An 18,012-nucleotide genomic window follows, 5' to 3' on the forward strand; every position below is an offset into this window, starting at 1 on the left:
ATGATGTCTTGATTGGTATGAATGACAGCTCTAGAACAGGTTTTCTTGACAAGTTTGATGGCACGACTCCTCTGAGGCACAACTGGTACCGCATCCAGGGTGGGGAGGTGACTGTGGACTGTTTGTCTCTGGATACAGCACTTACCTTCAACTCTGAGGCCATTGATAGTGAGTGACAAACACATTACCCTTATAGATGAGGGCTTGGGACTACGGGGTTGTCAGTTTAAATCCATCCATCCACTCATTATCAATACCACTAATTTCTGAATAGGGTCACGGGTGTCTGGGGGGGATCCCAGCTGACAATGGGTGAGAAGCGAGACAGGTCGCCAGTCTATCTCAGGAATAAACATATAAACATGCAATTAAGGTCATAACTCTTCCACAGTGGAGACCAGCGATGACTTGTCTGAAACCAGACTCGTACCTGGGTCACCTGCATTAAAGTCCTCCACTTTGTCCTGTTTACATCTCTAGACTGAAAAATGTGCGCATGGAAGGTGGCGGAGTAACTCGTCATTTCCTCAGCAATCATTGTCAAGTGTCCCCTGAGTAAGACACTTAACATCCAACTGCTTCAGTGATGCTGCTGTGTTTGTAGTGAGCGGAGTGAATGTGCTGAAGTGAATGAGTGCGAAGCAGGATGTTACCGAACTGCTCATTGTTACACGATGAATAAAAAAAAGGTCAAGTATAAAACCATACTCATGCTTAGTCACATAGACATGTACTATATAGTCGCACACACAATGCACAACAGACTGAAACTGAATCACCTATTTACTGTGGTGCCTTGGGTCCTGCATTATTAACGAGAGCAAACTTGATTGAACATCCTGCCTGTTATTTATGCTTGTATCAAGCTGTGAGCAGATTTACTCCATGCAAATATTCATTAAGTGTGTGTGCAGCAAGAGCAATTTGACAACACATCTGCAGTATAAACATAAAGGTCCCGTGTGCCTGTAAACCAGTGACTGTCCACCTCGGTGGCTGTACTGTACATAACCCAGCAGTATCCACTATGTACAAGACAACCTTTGTTAAGCTAGTGTTGAACAGTGTTAAAGCATTGGATGGTAACTGGTGTGGATAGTAGAATCATGTTATGGTAAATGCCTATAAACATGAAGCTGCCTTCACCCTGTGTCTGCAGAGAAGCCGAGGTACGCAGAGAGCTGGGACTTCGAGGTGTCGGGTTCATCTTTTCTGCAGTTTGAGCTGAGTATGGGATGTAGTAAGTCCACTTCCTTCTCCCACGGCGTGCGGCTGGAGTACTCCACAGACTGTGGTCGTCACTGGTCTCTCATCACACCAGAATGTGTGCCCCCAGCCATTGGCTGCGCTGGTTACACTCAGAGCTCCATCTACACCTCAACCCAGTACAAACACTGGCGGAGGATCACTGTCTACCTGCCTAGTGCTGCTAAGTACATGTCTTTGAACTTCATACCCCAAATTTGCAGGCAGTTGTGGTTTATTTGCTCAGAGTATATAAACTCCTGAACCTACAGTACTTTTCTTTATAATTTGCTGTTCAATCCTTCAGTTCACCCAGAACCCGGTTCCGCTGGATCCAGACACAGTTCACCCCTGGGGCAGAGGGATGGGCTCTGGATAATGTGTTACTTGCCCCTGGCTGCCCCTGGATGTGCTCAGGACATGGTCTGTGTGACAATGGACACTGTTTGTAAGTAAAACTGGATTTTCTGCACAGCTGGTCACTTGTGGACTTCCTGCATACATACAGATGTTACTAACCCTCACTTTTTCTCACACAGGTGTGACAAGGGTTATGGGGGAGCACACTGTGTTCCTTTGGCACCCTTACCATCTGTACTGAGAGAGGACTTCAATGAGAACTTGCAGCATGAGACCTGGCCTGAGGTGTACGGAGCAGAGCGGGGAACTATGAGCGGAGAGCCTCTTAAATCTGGCACTGCCCTTATTTTTAAAGGGGTAGGGGTTCTAAGCACTATGCTATACTAGAGAGCATAATAATAACATTATGTCACATATACACAGCTTGAAATTTTAGATCCCTGGCTTTTCTTAACTGAGTGTTTAATCCTTGGTTTGTTTGCAGGATGGTATGCGAATGATAGTGTCACGGGATCTGGACTGCACAAACACTCTTTATATTCAGTTCTCCTTCAAATTCATCACTAAAGGTACTACATAGCACAGTGGGGGAGGGGTCCCTGATAGAACCGTGTAGTTTGATTAAAATGTTGTGGGGGTTTTTTGTTAGATATTGGTGTAATAGTTCATCATGTGGGTTTTTTAGGTGTCCCAGAGCGTTCTCACTCAGTGCTGCTGCAGTACTCGGTGAATGGAGGAATTAGCTGGCTGCTGCTGGATGAATTTTATTTCCCGGCATCCACTGACACTCTGTTCCTTCACCTCCCACTGCCTGCCAGCGCTCAGACCAACGCCACTCGCTTCAGACTCTGGCAGCCTTACAACAGTGGTGAGTGGACTCAAACTCATTATATCTCTTGACTGGTTTTCCTCCATGTTTACTTTCCTATCACCTTGTGTTTCCCAAACAGTTTTCCTCTGTATTTCTCTCCTCCTTTCTCAGTCCAGCTCCTTTCCCCTTTCCCAACACTAATATGTTAACACTTGGATTTTCCTACATATACAGCCATGTCTGGGCTGAATGTCGACAGTCGCTGTTTAATAATCTCCCCAATGTTATGCCCTCTAGGTAAGAAGGAGGAGGTGTGGGTGATAGATGATCTCATCATTGATGGCAGCTCCTTACACAACCCACCCGTGATGATTGACAGCTTTGAGGAAGACCCCAGTGACTCTAACTGGCTGTTCTTTCCTGGGGGAAACACTGGCCTGTATTGCCCCTACCAAAAGACTGGCCTGTGAGGAACAAAAACAAGCATTTTATTCTAAATGTTAACGATGATGGTGTCTTGTTTTGCACATTTTGTTTTGAGGTCATCTAAGAATCCAGTGATTCTTAGTGATGAACTTGCAAAAAGATGTTTTTACTCTTACCTAATCTTTGTGTCTGTGTTGCGATTGGTGCAGGGAAGAGGATGAGTCAGCCATGGTGTTTGTCTCCAGCGAGCTTGGAGAGCACTCCATTACCACCAGGGACATTGACGTAAATGAGAACACTATCATCCAGTTTGAGGTACACAAGCAGCCTTGAAGACTTATTTTCCAAAGCAATGGTTATAATACTTACTCATTCCAGACAAAAATCATGGCTCATCATCCTCCATGATGCTGTGTATGGTTATGTCTTTCCAGATTAATGTGGGCTGCACAGCTGAGAGCTCCTCTGCCCACCCAGTGCGTCTTGAGTTCTCACGCGACTTTGGTGCCACATGGCACCTTCTGGTACCTCTGTGTGCTGGTGGGCCCCAGCCCTCTTCACTGTGCTCCACAGAGCTCCACCCTGCAAGCATCTACTTTCCTGGTACCACTCAGGGATGGAGGAGGGAGGTCATTCACTTCGGCAAACTCCGTCTGTGTGGGTAAGGCCTGGAAACATCCTGCACAGCAGATGAGCTAAAACTCTTAAAACTCTTAAAAAAATAACAGTTCTATCTCTCTCATTCTTTTATCTTCACATTTTGTACAGGTCAGTGAGGTTCCGTTGGTATCAGGGTTTCTTCTCAGCTGGTTCTACTCCTCCAACATGGGCACTAGACAACGTGTACATTGGCCCACAGTGTCAGGATATGTGTAATGGCCACGGGGCTTGTGTCGGTGGCACCCACTGTGCGTGTGACCCCGGCTACTCTGGACCTGACTGCTCTGTGCCTGACGCCCCCAACCCTGACTTCCTCAAAGAGGACTTTGAAGGTACACCAGCATGGAGCACAAAAAGCCCCAGGACGTAGGCAGTTTATTGAAGATATATGTCTGTGAGGGCATTGATGGATCATGCATCTGTGCAGTATTGATCAGCCAGAGTTGTCAGAAATATTAATCTGTGGTGTTATGGCCCTGAAAATAAGCATGTGTTGCATACTGCTGCAGCTGCAGGCTAAAGTGTTACGCACCCATTATCCACTTACAACATATTTGTGTTTTACTATTACAATATATATGTATACATATGTATATATACAGTATATTTTACTAGAGTTAAGAATAGGGTTTCCCTTAAAAGACTTTTTTGATTTAAATTATTTGAATCTTTTCCTAATTTAAACTTGACTGTTCTAAATTTTTCAATTAATGCTGATGTTTCAGTGCATGGATTTCTGATAGTGTGTTTACTGTTTTGTTGCTTTCTATGTGTGTGTTTGTGTATGTACTTGTGTCTCTAGCGGGGGCTGTGGATGCAGAGCATTTCAAACTACTTAGTGGTGGTAAACCATCCAGGAAGTGTGGTATTATGTCAAGTGGGAACCACTTGTTCTTCAGCGAGGATGGCCTGCGCATGTTGGTCACAAATGACTTGGACCTCTCAAATGCCAGGTATAGTATAGTAAAAAACTAACAAACACTTATCCACATCACACAAATACACCCTATCAAAATGTTTCCGTTGTTTTGTTGTCATTTTCTGTTAATGGCTGTACTTGGCAGGTTTGTTCAGTTCTTTCTGCGTCTTGGCTGTGGTAAGGCAGCTCCTGACCCACGCTCCCAGCCGGTTTTGCTACAGTTCTCTGTGGATGGCGGTCTTACCTGGGGTCTCCTCCAGGAATTTCTCTTCAGCAACAGCAGTAATCAGGTTCGCCTGGTGGCCCTGGAAATCCCACTGCGTGCCCGCACACCTTTGACTCGCCTCCGCTGGTGGCAGCCCTCTGAGAACGGACACTTTTACAGCCCATGGGTCATTGACCAGGTACAGTAAGTGAGGTTTAGTTCAGTTCTTTTGTACAGGCATTTAAAATATCATGGATGTCACCCATTCAAACTGTGTCTCAGGTTTCATCCCTCTGGCAAATCTCATGTTTGTTGTGGATTTAGTTTCCACTTTCTCTATCTTCTCTGTATTAACTATGCAAGCATATTTTATTCCCTAGGTGGTGGTAGGGGGCAGTGCCAGTGGCTGGGGACCTCTTGAAGATGATTTCTCCTCTATTGATGGTCGATCATGGCTCCTCCACCCTGGAGGAACCCGAATGCCTGTTTGTGGCTCTGATGGACCTGCTTTTGCCTTCATAGAAAAATCTAACACTCGCTATGCTGTTACCACTGACATCAGTTTGGGTCAAGATGCTTTTATCCAGTTTGACTTTTCTGCTTCCTGCTCTGTCACCAACTCCTGCTACTGTAAGCAGCAAGAAGTGTGAATAAAGCATAATGATTGTTTGCATGTTTTATGCGCATTTGAATTTGTTCTTAGGTCTGTGAAAATTGTTTTCCAGTAAAACACCCATCTTAAATTAGCCAAACATTTTGACACGAATGAAGTCCTCACCTTTGTTTCCTCATGAATATGTGCGTTGTTAACAATCTGTGTTTCTCTACAGCTGTGGAGTTGGAGTATTCTCTGGATCTGGGTCTAACCTGGCAACCTGTGGTCAGAGATTGTTTGCCTACAAGCCCCGACTGCTCCTCCTACACTCTGCAGAGGCTGCTGGTTTCTGACACTTACAATAAGTGGGGCCGTGTTACTCTGCCTGTCCCATCATATGCCAGGTCAGTGGTGCTCTGTACTTTACTCAGCCACATGGACAAACTTGCATAGCTTAGAACTAGCTTGGTTCAGCTATATACTCTAATTTTGAAAAAATAAATCAATTGGCCATAGCGAAGCTGCTCCTGTGGATTTACAACTTAATCGGTGTATCTGTGACTTTAATTTATGTCTGTAGGTCTCCAGCTACAAGGTTCCGCTGGTTCCAGCAGGCTCCCTTTGACAAGCAGCAGACCTGGGCTCTGGATAACCTTTATATTGGAGATGGCTGCCCAGATATGTGCTCTGGACATGGCCGGTGCCAACAGAGCTCCTGTGTGTAAGTAGTGACAGCCTCTTGCATACATGCAAAAAGGTTTTTACTGTAAAATGCCTTTTGAGTTGAGGAATACAAAGGTGTAAATATTCACACAGGAGGGTGCACATAGTAAAATGGTCTCTCTGTCTCTCTCTGTGCTGCTGAAAGACGCACGCCACCAGTTACTTGTCATCTGTTTTTCTATTCTTATTATTCATATTCTTATCAATAGGAATAATGATTTTTAAAAAGAAAAAGCTAAATCACATGCTTTATAAATGTATCTGTCATTTAGTCCGACCACAAAGCTGAGACCTTTTAATCAGTGAACTAACTATGTCATCTCTGCCATTCTCCCCAGGTGTGACCCAGAGTGGGGTGGTGAGTACTGTGATGAGCCAGTGGTTCCTCTGCCCTCCCAGCTGAAGGACAGCTTCAGTCGAGCTCCCTCACTCAGCCACTGGCACATACTGACTGGTGGGAAACTCAGCACCGTGTGTGGGGCTGTGGCCTCCGGAGCTGCCCTGCACTTCAGTGGGGTAAATATACAAATACATTTGTTTTCTCGTTTGTCCATTTAGATCAGGCATTGGGCTGTATCAAGGCCAGTTAGAACTCTGGTTAAAGTTCAAACTTTATTCAATATATTTATACCTAATCACTTTCATTATTATTGCTCTAGTTAAGATTTGATGATGTTCTTTGTAATATAAAGAACATAAGAAACCACGCTGAAACCTCTGGATTTGCTTTTGGTCAGATGATGAAGCTAAACAGTGACTATTGTAAATAGAGCAATAGGAAGAGAGAGAAACAGACAGGCATCAGTCCATCATGGACTTATCCCGACAGAGCTCCTGATTGATTCAGACAACATTTCTCTGTGCACAGAGCTGCAGCCGTCAGCTGGTGACAGTAGACCTGAACCTGACCAATGCTGAGTTCATCCAGTTCTACTTCATGTATGGCTGCATGATCCCACCGAGCAACCGTAACCAGGGTGTGCTTCTGGAGTACAGTCTGAATGGAGGAATCAACTGGCACCTATTGACAGAAATCTTCTATGACCTGTATACCAAGCCTGGGTGAGTTTTCACCCACCGCATATCGGACACAACTGCTTGCATACCACTGAGTGAAACGGGAAGTAGGGTATCTGTGACTGTTCTGTGTGTTTTTGTCTGTGTCCAGCTTTGTGAATGTGCTGCTGCCCCGTCCTGCCCGTCAGGAAGGAGTGCGTGTGCGCTGGTGGCAGCCACAACATGAGGGAGCAGACCATAGTGACTGGGCTCTGGATAACGTCCTTATTGCAGGCTCAGACCCACGAGCACAGATCTCTGACACGTTTGGAGGGGTGGCGCTACCCAACCATGAGAGGGCTCCTGCTGATGAGACCTCAGGGAGGATAGGTCAACTGAGCGAACAGGAGGAAACACCCATCGGTATAGCAAAATTAAATTAGGGATCTAGTTTGCACATAATCAATATACAATGCTAAACAGAATCTCTTGGTTTTATAAATGTGTAATATTTACTTCTCTATTTCAATGCCTGTCGTCTTTCTTTATTCTCAGTGAGTAATCACTGGCTGTTCTCAGAGGACTGCTCAGTGCAGCGTTTTTGCAGTTCTCCAGATGGAGTGATGGTGTGTGGAAATGCTGATGGGCGACAGGTGTATGCTGTCACACATGATATTATTCCTGACAAGGGCTGGGTTATGCAATTTAAGGTAACTAATAAGACTAAAATGACACACAGGGAATATAGACATTGGTGCTGTGTGATGCTCTTAAGTGTATCAAGTTCACTGTTGTACATTTAGTTTGAAGGACTTTGTTATGGCTGTGACCATGCATGTCGTCAATGCCGTGTGTTAATTTAGATTGCTGTAGGCTGCGGTGTGCCAGAGCGTCATGTAGACCGGCAAGTTCATGTCCAGTACTCGGTGGACTTCGGAGTGACATGGAAATACCTAGTGCCCCAGTGCCTGCCTGCTGACCCCAAGGCTGGAAGAGGGCAGTCTACCCGTTTCCTGACAGCCTTGCTAACTCGTACGTCATTGTTATTGTATGCTTGACCTAAATTATTGACAAATAAAATTGCTTACATGATATTATTAAAACCATTGTCTTATAAATCATGACTGTGTTATGCAAGAATAACATATTTTGTATTTTCCTTAGTGCGGTGCGGTTCCGGTTTTACCAGCAGCACTCAGACATCAAGTGGGGTGTGGAGAACTTGTATATTGGCCCAGCATGTGACAGCCACTGTGGAGGACATGGGGACTGTCTGGACCGGCGCTGTCTCTGTGACCCTGGGTTTACTGGACCAAACTGTTATGCCAGTGCTGTTCTTAAGGTAGACTCTGGCTTTTCATTCATTTTTAGTATCAAAAGCAGATTAGAAAAGACTAGGATGGTTGGAATCTGTTTGTCATGACTGTTTGTCTTTTTTCTGCAGGCATCTCTGAAGGAGCGTTTTGACTGGGAAGGGGGAGCAGGCCCTCAGTGGCAGGTACTGGAGGGTGGCAGGCCTTGTACAAACTGTGGGGTGTTGGTAGAAGGGACGGCCCTGTACTTTGGAGGGGCTGATGCCAGACAGGCTGTCACTGCTGATCTGGACCTCCGCGGAGCCAAGTTAGTACTCAGCTTCTGTTGAACATTGTCATGACACTGAGACATTTTCTGCTTATCTTTAAGTGCATTATTAACTGCATATTTTTTGGATAGGTTTGTGGAGTACTGGGCCAGGATTGGCAGTGAGGAGAACATGACCATGTGCCACCGTCCAACTTGTCGTAAAGAAGGAGTGCTCCTGGATTACTCTACTGATGGAGGTGGACTAACAACATGCATGCAGTTCCATTATGTGTTTTCTTATCATCTTGATCTCATTTTGTTTTCTTTAATTTTTTGATCCTGTCAATATGGGCTCCTCAGGTGTGTCCTGGACATTGCTGCATGAGATGGATTATCTGAAGTATGTGTATGTGAGGAGAGACTATATTGTTCTCCCAGAAGGAGCACTGACAAATGCTACTCGTTTGCGGTGGTGGCAACCATTTACCATTTCCTCTGGCCTGGCCACCCCTAGCCTGGAAAGAGCCCAGTGGGCCATAGACAACATCTTGGTCGGGGGGTCAGACATCAACCCATCCACCCTACTTGACACCTTTGATGATGGTAAGTTGCATGTTTTGACCTAATCACATCAGCTAAATTAATACCCACAATATCAATTAATATTCCAGGTATCATTTTGATCCTTTCTCCTCTTCTGGTTTATTTCTTTGGCTTTCACCAGAAGGTGCTTCTCATGAGGAAAGCTGGAGTTTCTACCCCAATGCTGTGCGCACAGCTGGCTTCTGTGGAAACCCCTCATTTCACCTGTACTGGCCAAACAAGAACCAAGACAGGACACATAACATCCTGGCCACTCGAGAACTCATAGTGCAGCCTGGATATATTCTGCAGTTCAAGGTACAGTACTACCAGAGACTCACATAGCTGAATTAATGCCTGTCATTTGTATTTTACAGTGTGGCTTCAGGTCTCAGCACCTCCCCCTCATTTTTTCCAGATTGTTGTTGGGTGTGAAGCAGACACCTGTGAGGACCTTCATTCTATCCTGCTGCAGTACAGGAAAGATGCAAGGTAAAAAAAAAAAATAAGCAAAGATCCTAATAAGATACTTTAAACATGTGACTCTGCAGATCTTGGCCCACAGATGCATTGTTTTGCTTGATTCCCACCACCATATTGTTTGTTTTTTGGGGGGTTGGCAGCAAGCTCTTTTAGCAAAAACTGATTTAAAACCAAATAAACAGCACTTGGCCAGCACCGAATAGCAGACAAAGTTAGTGACTTGCTGGCAAACTTAATGGGGCATTTAGGAACTAAAGAGCCACATAGTTTGCAAAAGAGCTAAAAGAAGGATGAATGTTGGACTTAAATTGACAGAAGCCAGACATTCAGCTGTAAATAGATGTCAGTGTGGCTTAGTATCTTGTACCTTGATGTTAGGTTTTCCTACTTAAAATGTAGTAAAACCTCAATTTTGTGCACATGTAGCATGTTTTTACTGCCTCCAAGTGGCCAAAAAGTCAGGTACTGCAGGTTTATTCAAATCAGTTTCACACTATTATAACACTACATGTACATACTGAGCGTATCAGGGCTCATTTTAATATTTGATGCTGTACCTTTCCTATTCCAACAGCTAAATTATTGCAAATGATTTTTACAGTCATGATGGTACTAGCCACTAATTAATAAGCTGTTGTCACAGCAGTCTGGGAACACAACATTTTACATGGACAGGTTTCAGCTTGTCCTCTCTCCCCTCAGGTCTGATTCGTGGCAGCTGGTACAGTCAGAGTGCCTCCCTTCTTCCATCAACAATGTCGGCTGCTCTCCCTTCCAGTTTCATGAATCCACAATCTACAGTCCAGTGAACAGCTCAACATGGACCAGGGTCACTGTTCAGTTGCCTGACCACGTCTCCTCAGGGTAACAATATTTTTACATATATGAGCAGAATAATAAGTGTCAACACTCACTGTTGCAGCAACGTAAGACTTTTGTAATTTGTTGTACATGTCCAGGGCTACCCAGTTTCGCTGGATTCAAAAAGAAGGGACAGGAGAGCGGCAGAGCTGGGGAGTGGACCACGTTTACATTGGAGAGGCCTGCCCAGGGCTCTGCAGCGGCCATGGCTATTGTACAAGCGGAGTGGTCTGCATCTGTGATGAAGGACACTATGGTGGGCCACAACAGCATATTACATTCAAACTTCATACTCACACATTTTATCTTTTTTACTGTACAGCAGAGATACAGTATGTTAGGTGGAGTTATTTCGTGATGTAGATGATGCAAGCGAAAAGTAAGCACTTGCAACAAGACTGAACAAATATTTCCATCTGACGGAAATGGTTCAACTAAAGAAACTACTTGAACACAGCTGTCCCTCAGAAATGGTCTTGCAGTGTTTATGCTATTACAAAGACAGCTGATGATTGTCCCAGTTTCAACACCTCCCCTCTGCATTCTCTCACCTGAACAGGTGACGACTGCTCCCTCTTCAGCACTGACCTACCCAGCTCCATCAAGGACAACTTTGAGTCCAACGGTGTGTCTCCGGAGAGCTGGCAGCTGATTCAGGGTGGTGGAGTAGGCAGTGGCTGTGGTCAGCTGTCACCCCATGCCCACGGAGACTCACTCTACTTCAATGGCTGTAAGATGAGGCAGGCAGTTACTAAACCACTGGACCTCACTAGAGCCAGGTACAGGTACTGCCAGAACATAGTGTACGTAAGCTAATATATAAAGGTACACCTACCTCATAGCTATGACAAATTCATTTTCTCCACATTTTAATATGTTTTTTCTCTAACCTGTCTTTTTCCTCCTTTCTCTGTCTCCCTTCAGTAAGATCATGTTTGTGCTGCAGATTGGCAGTGTAGCTCAGACAGACAGCTGTAACATAGCTCTGGACCAGGCTGACACAGTAGACCGAGCTGTGCTGCTGCAGTACAGTGTCAACAATGGAGTCAGCTGGCACGTAATCGCCCAGCACCAGCCCAAAGACTTCATAAAAGCCCAGAGAGTTTCCTACAACATTCCACTGTGAGTGACACAAAGCCACATCCACAGACATGAAGCGTAATCGCCTAATAAGACACCCTTTGTAAAGGACTTATATGTTGTGACTCATAGCTTTATAAATGCAGTAGATCTTTTGGTAACAATGTTTGTAAATCACTAATAAAAAGTAATGGGGTTCTCACTTTCCAATAATAAGCCTCTACAGTACAATGGCTAATATTAGCAGTCTCTCAGGATACAAGTAGCCAAACAGTCCATTGGAGGACCGGTTTCCTAATGAAGAAGCAATGATGATGCAAACCAAAGGTTGCTCTAATCAATGGCTTGTAGCAGATCCATGGACCTTTAGCAAATTTAACCATTAATGAATCCAGCAGTTACAGTACAACTTCTAAACCTGTTATAAAAAGTGGTACTATTAAAATCATTGTGGTAAATGTCATTAGGCCATTGCTCTGCTTTTTGACCCTCAGTGATTTTATGTTTCCATGATTTCTCCAGAGAGGCAAGGGTTAAAGGGGTGATGCTGCGATGGTGGCAGCCACGCCACGACGGTGCAGAACATGACCAGTGGGCATTGGACCATGTGGAAGTAGTTCTGTGAGTACTCAATTCCCAGCCAGCCCCTGGCCACCCAGACTGGCCCCCAACAGAGCCCTGATCTGCCCCTGTCTCTAGCTCTGCCTCCCATCTACTCCACACAAACAGAGAGATATGCAATGTATGCTTAAAAATACTGTAAACACGTGTGTTGTGCTGCTACTCACCTATAACAAAACCTGTCAGCAGTCAGTTAGCATTTTAACGCAAGCCGAGTAGGAAAGTAACAAAATGCTGTGTGCTTTACTGTGAAGGGTTCTGTTTGTGGATGGCTGATCAGTCCCTGCTGTCAAACCATCATGCCTTCAGTGTCTTGTAGAGCCGAAGCATCTTCCAGATAAACAACTTGTCAAGAATGGATGTATTTTTAAATTGAAATGTCCAAAAAGTCTTACATTTTAAAACATGTCATACTAATTATAGCCTTATAGCTATAGTTAAACCAGTGTTTTCTCAGTAGTGAAGCACCCATGTATGTATTTATTTATAATTAACTGTGTTCACCCACTGACAGTTAGCCTGCCTGCTGGTGGCCTGTGTGGCCATAATAAGGCATAGCAGAGTGTTGAAGCGAGATGATACTGTAAACAACGCAGAGAGCACTGAAAGTGGCTACGCATCTACAGTGTGACAGTCTTGTTCAGCTCTGAAGTCAGACTGAAGACCGACTGGTTTATGGTACTTGTGTGTTTTATTTACATCCATCCAGCTGGCCTACAGTTCTTTTGACTGACAATAAAAATGTAGTTACAAATTCTAAATTTGAGGGAATTCAAAACATCCTTGCGCTGAATTGCTGATTATTAATCTTTCTTTTTCACCTCCATATTTATATCTCATTTAAGTCCGTAACCTGTATTGATATACATTTGTCCAAGTGGGAGTCAGTTCCAGCTTTAAAATAGAGCTTAAAAATGGGAAAACTGTAGATTCTGCAGGGCACTGAAGATATAATGATCACAGTCTGTACTCAACCAGCATTTTCTTAACATGGCAGTATCATAAAGCATTTTGAATGCATTTTCTGCATGTTGCTGTGGTTACTAGAGCAATGTTCACAATCCTGTGGGTGCTCATTGCACATTTAGATGTGTACCCAATGCATTTCACATGCTGCCTACAAGAGTCATGTAAGGCACTCTGACATTTCATGTACAGTTGCACACACAAAAACATACTGAAATGCACGCTATGCCTACCTGAGCTGTCCCTGGTCTATGTGGCCATGACCTGTCCCGCTCCCTCCCTCACATTTGCACGGTTTTCAACAGTGTCTGCTGAGAAAAGTGACCATAATCCTCACACTTTGCTTTGGTGTTTATTTCTCTCTGCTCACCACTCCTCCATTCCTTCACACATTCCTCCTCTCACTGATCGATCTTGTCTTTTGCTCCGTACCCCTTTCCTCTTTGCTGCTTAATGCCACTTATGTGTTTGATCATGTGCTTATGCTCCCTCCTCTGCTTGTGCTACATGGGGTCCTACCTTCCTTCATCCTCCTCCATTTCCTTACTTTGATCCTTCATTTGATCTCCCCTTCCTCAAAACTTCTTCTTTTCTCCTTCTCCCCATACAACGGATGGATCACTACTGTATATCTTACTTTCTCACTTCACTCCTACTGTACCTATGGTTTTTTTCTCACCTTCCCTTTGTTATATTTTTTGTTGTCTTTCACTCAATCTCCACCAACCATTCTCCTGCTCCCCATTCCTTTATATTCACTTTTCTTCACTTACTTTCACTTCTTCTTCCTTGAACCTCTGACTATCTTTCTGCCTCTCCTCTCTCCTCCTTTTGGGCCCCTGCCTCCCCAGGCTGGGACTCTTATCCCCCCAGACCTTTCTGCGAGACAACAGTCCCCTCCTCCTGCCTCTCCCCTCTCGCGCTCTAACCTCTGCTCTCTTCTGTATTCTGCTCCCTCTGGCATGGCTGTAGTGTAAGGTAAGTTCTCCGCCTCTTCCTGAATGCAGCCCCCTCCCTCATCCTCCTCCCAACCCTTTCTTTACCCCGTTACACTGCGCTCAGTGTCACTGACACACCTAGCCCTCCTCATCATCACCACAGTCATCTCCATGCCCTCGCCTTAACTACGAGCACCAGGCAGGTCAACAGTCCAGCTCACAGGCCAGCTGCTCACAGTGTCCAGGTGGAGGCTTGCTGACAAAATAATCCGACACATGGATGTTAATAGACAGCTCTCAGCGCTGAAAACAAAACAATATTCACAGTCTAACAAGAGTAATGAAGTCCAGACAGGTGGTGGCAAATTTTACAGTTTTGAAATATTACATTCCCTAAAATGTTTCAACACAGTGTCAGCAGATCAGATCCAATTCTTATTAAGTGGCTTTGAGTTTGAATCTGCATTTGTATAATCCTAGAGGCATTTTTAAAGCAAAAATTAACATATACTGTACAACTGTCAGTGATACTGTGTTTGTGTGTCAATGTGTGATGTAATCCATCACTACCTGTTTGTTTGTTTTGTGCTTGCTACTACCTCTGCCACAAACTGTCATGTCTCTGACCTAGCTGATCATTTTCAAGCTGATTTATATATTTCAGTGATTCTACTTGACAAAGATTGTTGTTAGGTCCAACATTTATTTCACTGAAAGGACTTTTTCCATTCCTGCAGTATATCAACATCAGTTGCAGTGCAGGGCATCTTGTGACATTAATTACTTTATAAATAAAGGCACATTTGGCCAGAGTTTCATCTGACTAACCTCCTCCATCCAGCTCTTTGCATGACTCTGTGGATTGACTGCTGCAACAGCTCTTCATCCCTTTTTCCACTCATGGCTGTAAGTCAGTCTTAGGACAGCAACTTGACTCTAAACCAGGAGCTCCCTCCTCACTGCCCTCTGGTTTCTGATCAAAAAGCCAGAAACACACAAGCGTGCACACGCACACATGCTTTAAAACACATGCAGTTTACCAGCCATCATGCCCATCTATCCGCCTTCGTGCTTCCACCTCCACAGCATCAACCATCCCCCTCCCCTCCAAAATCCCCACCCCAAACCTCCCGCTTTGCAGAGGCCCCTGCCTGCCCTGGCTGCACTCCTGGCTCACTGGCACCGCCCTGCTGGATGGAAGAGGCAATGAACAGGCTAAGCAAAAGCAATCTTCCACAGCTTTTCTGTGTCTTAGTTTCAAAACTTCCCTTCTCCACTTTCAACCCCGCACTTTTATGGCTTTGGTTTTGTTTTTCTTTTCTCCCATTGTCAATTCTGACCTCAAACACTCAGTGTCAGAATGTCTTCCCTAGTTTTTGTGCTAGTATGTTTGTAGACTTTGTGTCTCACATCTTGTCCTGTGACATTTGGTTTTCCATTGGATTCATGTACTTACAGTAGTTCGACTGCCATGTTTACAGTCTAGTTACCTCTTATTTGTGCACAACATAAACAGATCCAGTTATGTAGAATAGCACCAGCCATTCTCTGAGGCATGAGAGTCATGCATCTGTTGAGTGTTTGAGGTTATGGCTGATTAAAAAATGCCAGCATGAATCTGGATGTGAGAGAGTACAGAAACTGCAGTCGATCATTCATGTGTTTGCGTGTATCGATCAGATTGTATACATGGCACGTTTGGATTTGTAATGCCCTTTTTTGGTCACTAATGTTCACACTCCTCTTCTTTCCCTCCCTCTTTCACTGTCTTTGTATCCCCGCAGCACCCGTAAACAAAACTACATGATGAACTTTGCCAGACAGACCGGCGTGCGTCACTACTACAGCCGCAAGAGGCGGGCACTGCGTCAGCGTGCCTAAACTCAACAAGAAGGGATTTGCCCTCTAACCTGCCAATCACACAGCAACCCGCCACGCACATCCTTTTTTCCTGATGACATGTTGTCCTGTCAATTCCCATCCACCAGTGGATTCCAGTCTGTTTATGCCAGCCAATCAAGGCCTTCCCAACCACACAAGTTGGTGGGAATGAAACTCTGTCATTATGTTTACTTTTTTCCATGGACAGTGGGGGTTTCTAGTTGTTTTCTAATTCTTGCTGTGGTTCCTCTGATTCCTGTTCCCACCCGCGATATCCCTCCCTCTGGCTCACCTCCCCATCACTCCCACACCTTCTCCTCACCCTCTTTTTCCTACCACACTGTGAAATTGAGAGATAATATATCACTGCTGAACGTCAGGGGGAGGACCGCTCCACTGCCCCCAACCAGTATGCCAGGAGACAGATGATGATACTGACCATTAAGAGGAATAGCAGTGATGAAGAAGCTCAAAAAAAGTACTGTGTTCTTGCTGTTTTGTGTGTCTGTGGGTTCCTTTTGTGATGAGTTGACTGTGGTGTTCTGTTTATTTGTTTGTTCGTTTTCTACTAATTCATATGCTTTTTGGGTGGGAGGGGAGGGAGGGGTGCTGGGTTTTGTTTCCCTTTCCTTGTTTATCTGGACCGGATGTGGGAAAGGAGAAAGAAAGAAGAAATTAAAGACTGAACAATGATTTGTTTTTTAAAAATCCTTTTTTATATATGTTGGTTCCCGAAAATACAAATATTTATGGTAAATGGTTCTTCACATAACCTATTTAAGATGCACTGTGTGTGAAATCTGTATGTTATTTTCTAGTGTTAAGTTATTAGACAGCCGCGTCAGACTCTCAGACTGCATCATCTCCCTTCTTCCTTCCCTTTCCTCTTCTCTTGTGCTGTTTCCCCCTTTCCCTCTGCTGATTTCTGATACCTGGAGGTGAGGCTCTAGTGTTGTTTTTTTGAAGTCTGTGTAATATGGACCCTCTGCCCTCAGTGTAACTCCAGTATAGCAATCTCCTGTATATATATGTATATCCACTATGGGGAGACCCAGCCGCCTTATAAAGGGAAATAAAGAACTGTCCAAACTTCATACTGTACACGTTGCTTCACATGCTGTCTTTCACTATTAAAAGATAATCCTGGCATTTATTTGTGCTATATTTTTGTTATTGTCAACAAGCCTCTCAGGACTTTGACATCCTTTCCCTGTCTGTGGCTTTTAGCCCCAAGTCTATTGTTGGCAGTAAGAAAAATGCTGAACATTGCCTGTCTCGTCTGGTGTGTGTGTGTGTGTGTGTGTGTGTTCAAAAGACCATATCGCTTCTTTTTCAAATATTTATTTATAAAGCTATTTAAAAAAAACTAAAGGTTTTGTTACAAAGATCTTTTAAAATATATATTTTGGTATGTTGCCTCATTTGGTGTACGCCTCAGTGTCTTCAGACTGGGCATTCTCCACACACATCTTCAGGCCTTCATCATTACTCCATGCTGAGGCTGCAGAGATGCCTGATGCTGTGCTCACTTGGTCTTGACCCACATACTTTAAGCCTCATCACCACTGACGTGAACCGCTGAAGATGCTCAGAACACTTAGGAGTCTTTAGTCATAAGCCGTCAGCCATCACCGCTACAGTCACAAGTGTTACAGTAATGGAGAGGGATTTGCCTGTGATGCCCAGGCAGGAGTTGCAGTATGGCCAATCACAGCAGGTGTAGCTCATGGTGTAGACTGTTCCTTTGAAGTGGACACTGTGCACCTGGCTGCAGTCGCCCTTTGCCATGCAGCCTCTGGCTGAGAGGGCACTGTAGTTGCCGTAGCGAGCGTCTGCCATGAAGCACAGCTTGTCAGGACTGCACTCTGTCACAGTAAGCTGGAACATCTTCTCCTTCTCCACGATAGGGCTGAAGAAGCAGACCAGGTTGTCACATGTCAGTGAGGGGAGAAGGTAGAACCACAACACCACAACATGCAGGAGCTGTATCATGTTCTGCCTGCAAGGAGAGAGATGTATCCAGTATTTCATTGGCATGACCTAATATTGTGACTATAGTACACTAACAATTTACTGCTGACCGTCCATAAACCTGAT

The 18,012-nt window shown here is 44.6% G+C and overlaps 1 protein-coding gene across 1 annotated transcript in view; it reads left to right on the top strand.

The window, feature by feature from the left end:
* Positions 1 to 16,563, top strand: part of reln (reelin) — an 88,058-nt gene extending 71,495 nt beyond the window's left edge. The window contains 34 exon segments of the mRNA XM_020622808.1: positions 1 to 168; positions 1,160 to 1,433; positions 1,553 to 1,693; positions 1,785 to 1,962; positions 2,090 to 2,174; positions 2,291 to 2,473; positions 2,714 to 2,882; positions 3,052 to 3,157; positions 3,277 to 3,503; positions 3,611 to 3,834; positions 4,305 to 4,455; positions 4,567 to 4,825; positions 5,007 to 5,256; positions 5,457 to 5,625; positions 5,802 to 5,942; positions 6,283 to 6,460; positions 6,813 to 7,006; positions 7,113 to 7,363; positions 7,496 to 7,650; positions 7,804 to 7,921; positions 7,924 to 7,972; positions 8,105 to 8,282; positions 8,385 to 8,560; positions 8,654 to 8,760; positions 8,864 to 9,106; positions 9,228 to 9,403; positions 9,504 to 9,577; positions 10,271 to 10,432; positions 10,528 to 10,685; positions 10,989 to 11,208; positions 11,354 to 11,551; positions 12,032 to 12,130; positions 14,069 to 14,074; positions 15,819 to 16,563. The exon segment at positions 1 to 168 is cut by the window's left edge and continues 10 nt beyond it. Of these exon segments, the coding sequence (XP_020478464.1) occupies positions 1 to 168; positions 1,160 to 1,433; positions 1,553 to 1,693; positions 1,785 to 1,962; positions 2,090 to 2,174; positions 2,291 to 2,473; positions 2,714 to 2,882; positions 3,052 to 3,157; positions 3,277 to 3,503; positions 3,611 to 3,834; positions 4,305 to 4,455; positions 4,567 to 4,825; positions 5,007 to 5,256; positions 5,457 to 5,625; positions 5,802 to 5,942; positions 6,283 to 6,460; positions 6,813 to 7,006; positions 7,113 to 7,363; positions 7,496 to 7,650; positions 7,804 to 7,921; positions 7,924 to 7,972; positions 8,105 to 8,282; positions 8,385 to 8,560; positions 8,654 to 8,760; positions 8,864 to 9,106; positions 9,228 to 9,403; positions 9,504 to 9,577; positions 10,271 to 10,432; positions 10,528 to 10,685; positions 10,989 to 11,208; positions 11,354 to 11,551; positions 12,032 to 12,130; positions 14,069 to 14,074; positions 15,819 to 15,915 (5,564 nt within the window). The 3' untranslated portion in view covers positions 15,916 to 16,563.
* The last annotated feature ends 1,449 nt before the right edge of the window (positions 16,564 to 18,012 follow it).

This window comes from Monopterus albus, unplaced genomic scaffold (genome assembly GCF_001952655.1).
Source record: "Monopterus albus unplaced genomic scaffold, M_albus_1.0 scaffold7.1, whole genome shotgun sequence".
Classification (NCBI taxonomy): Eukaryota; Metazoa; Chordata; class Actinopteri; order Synbranchiformes; family Synbranchidae; genus Monopterus; species Monopterus albus.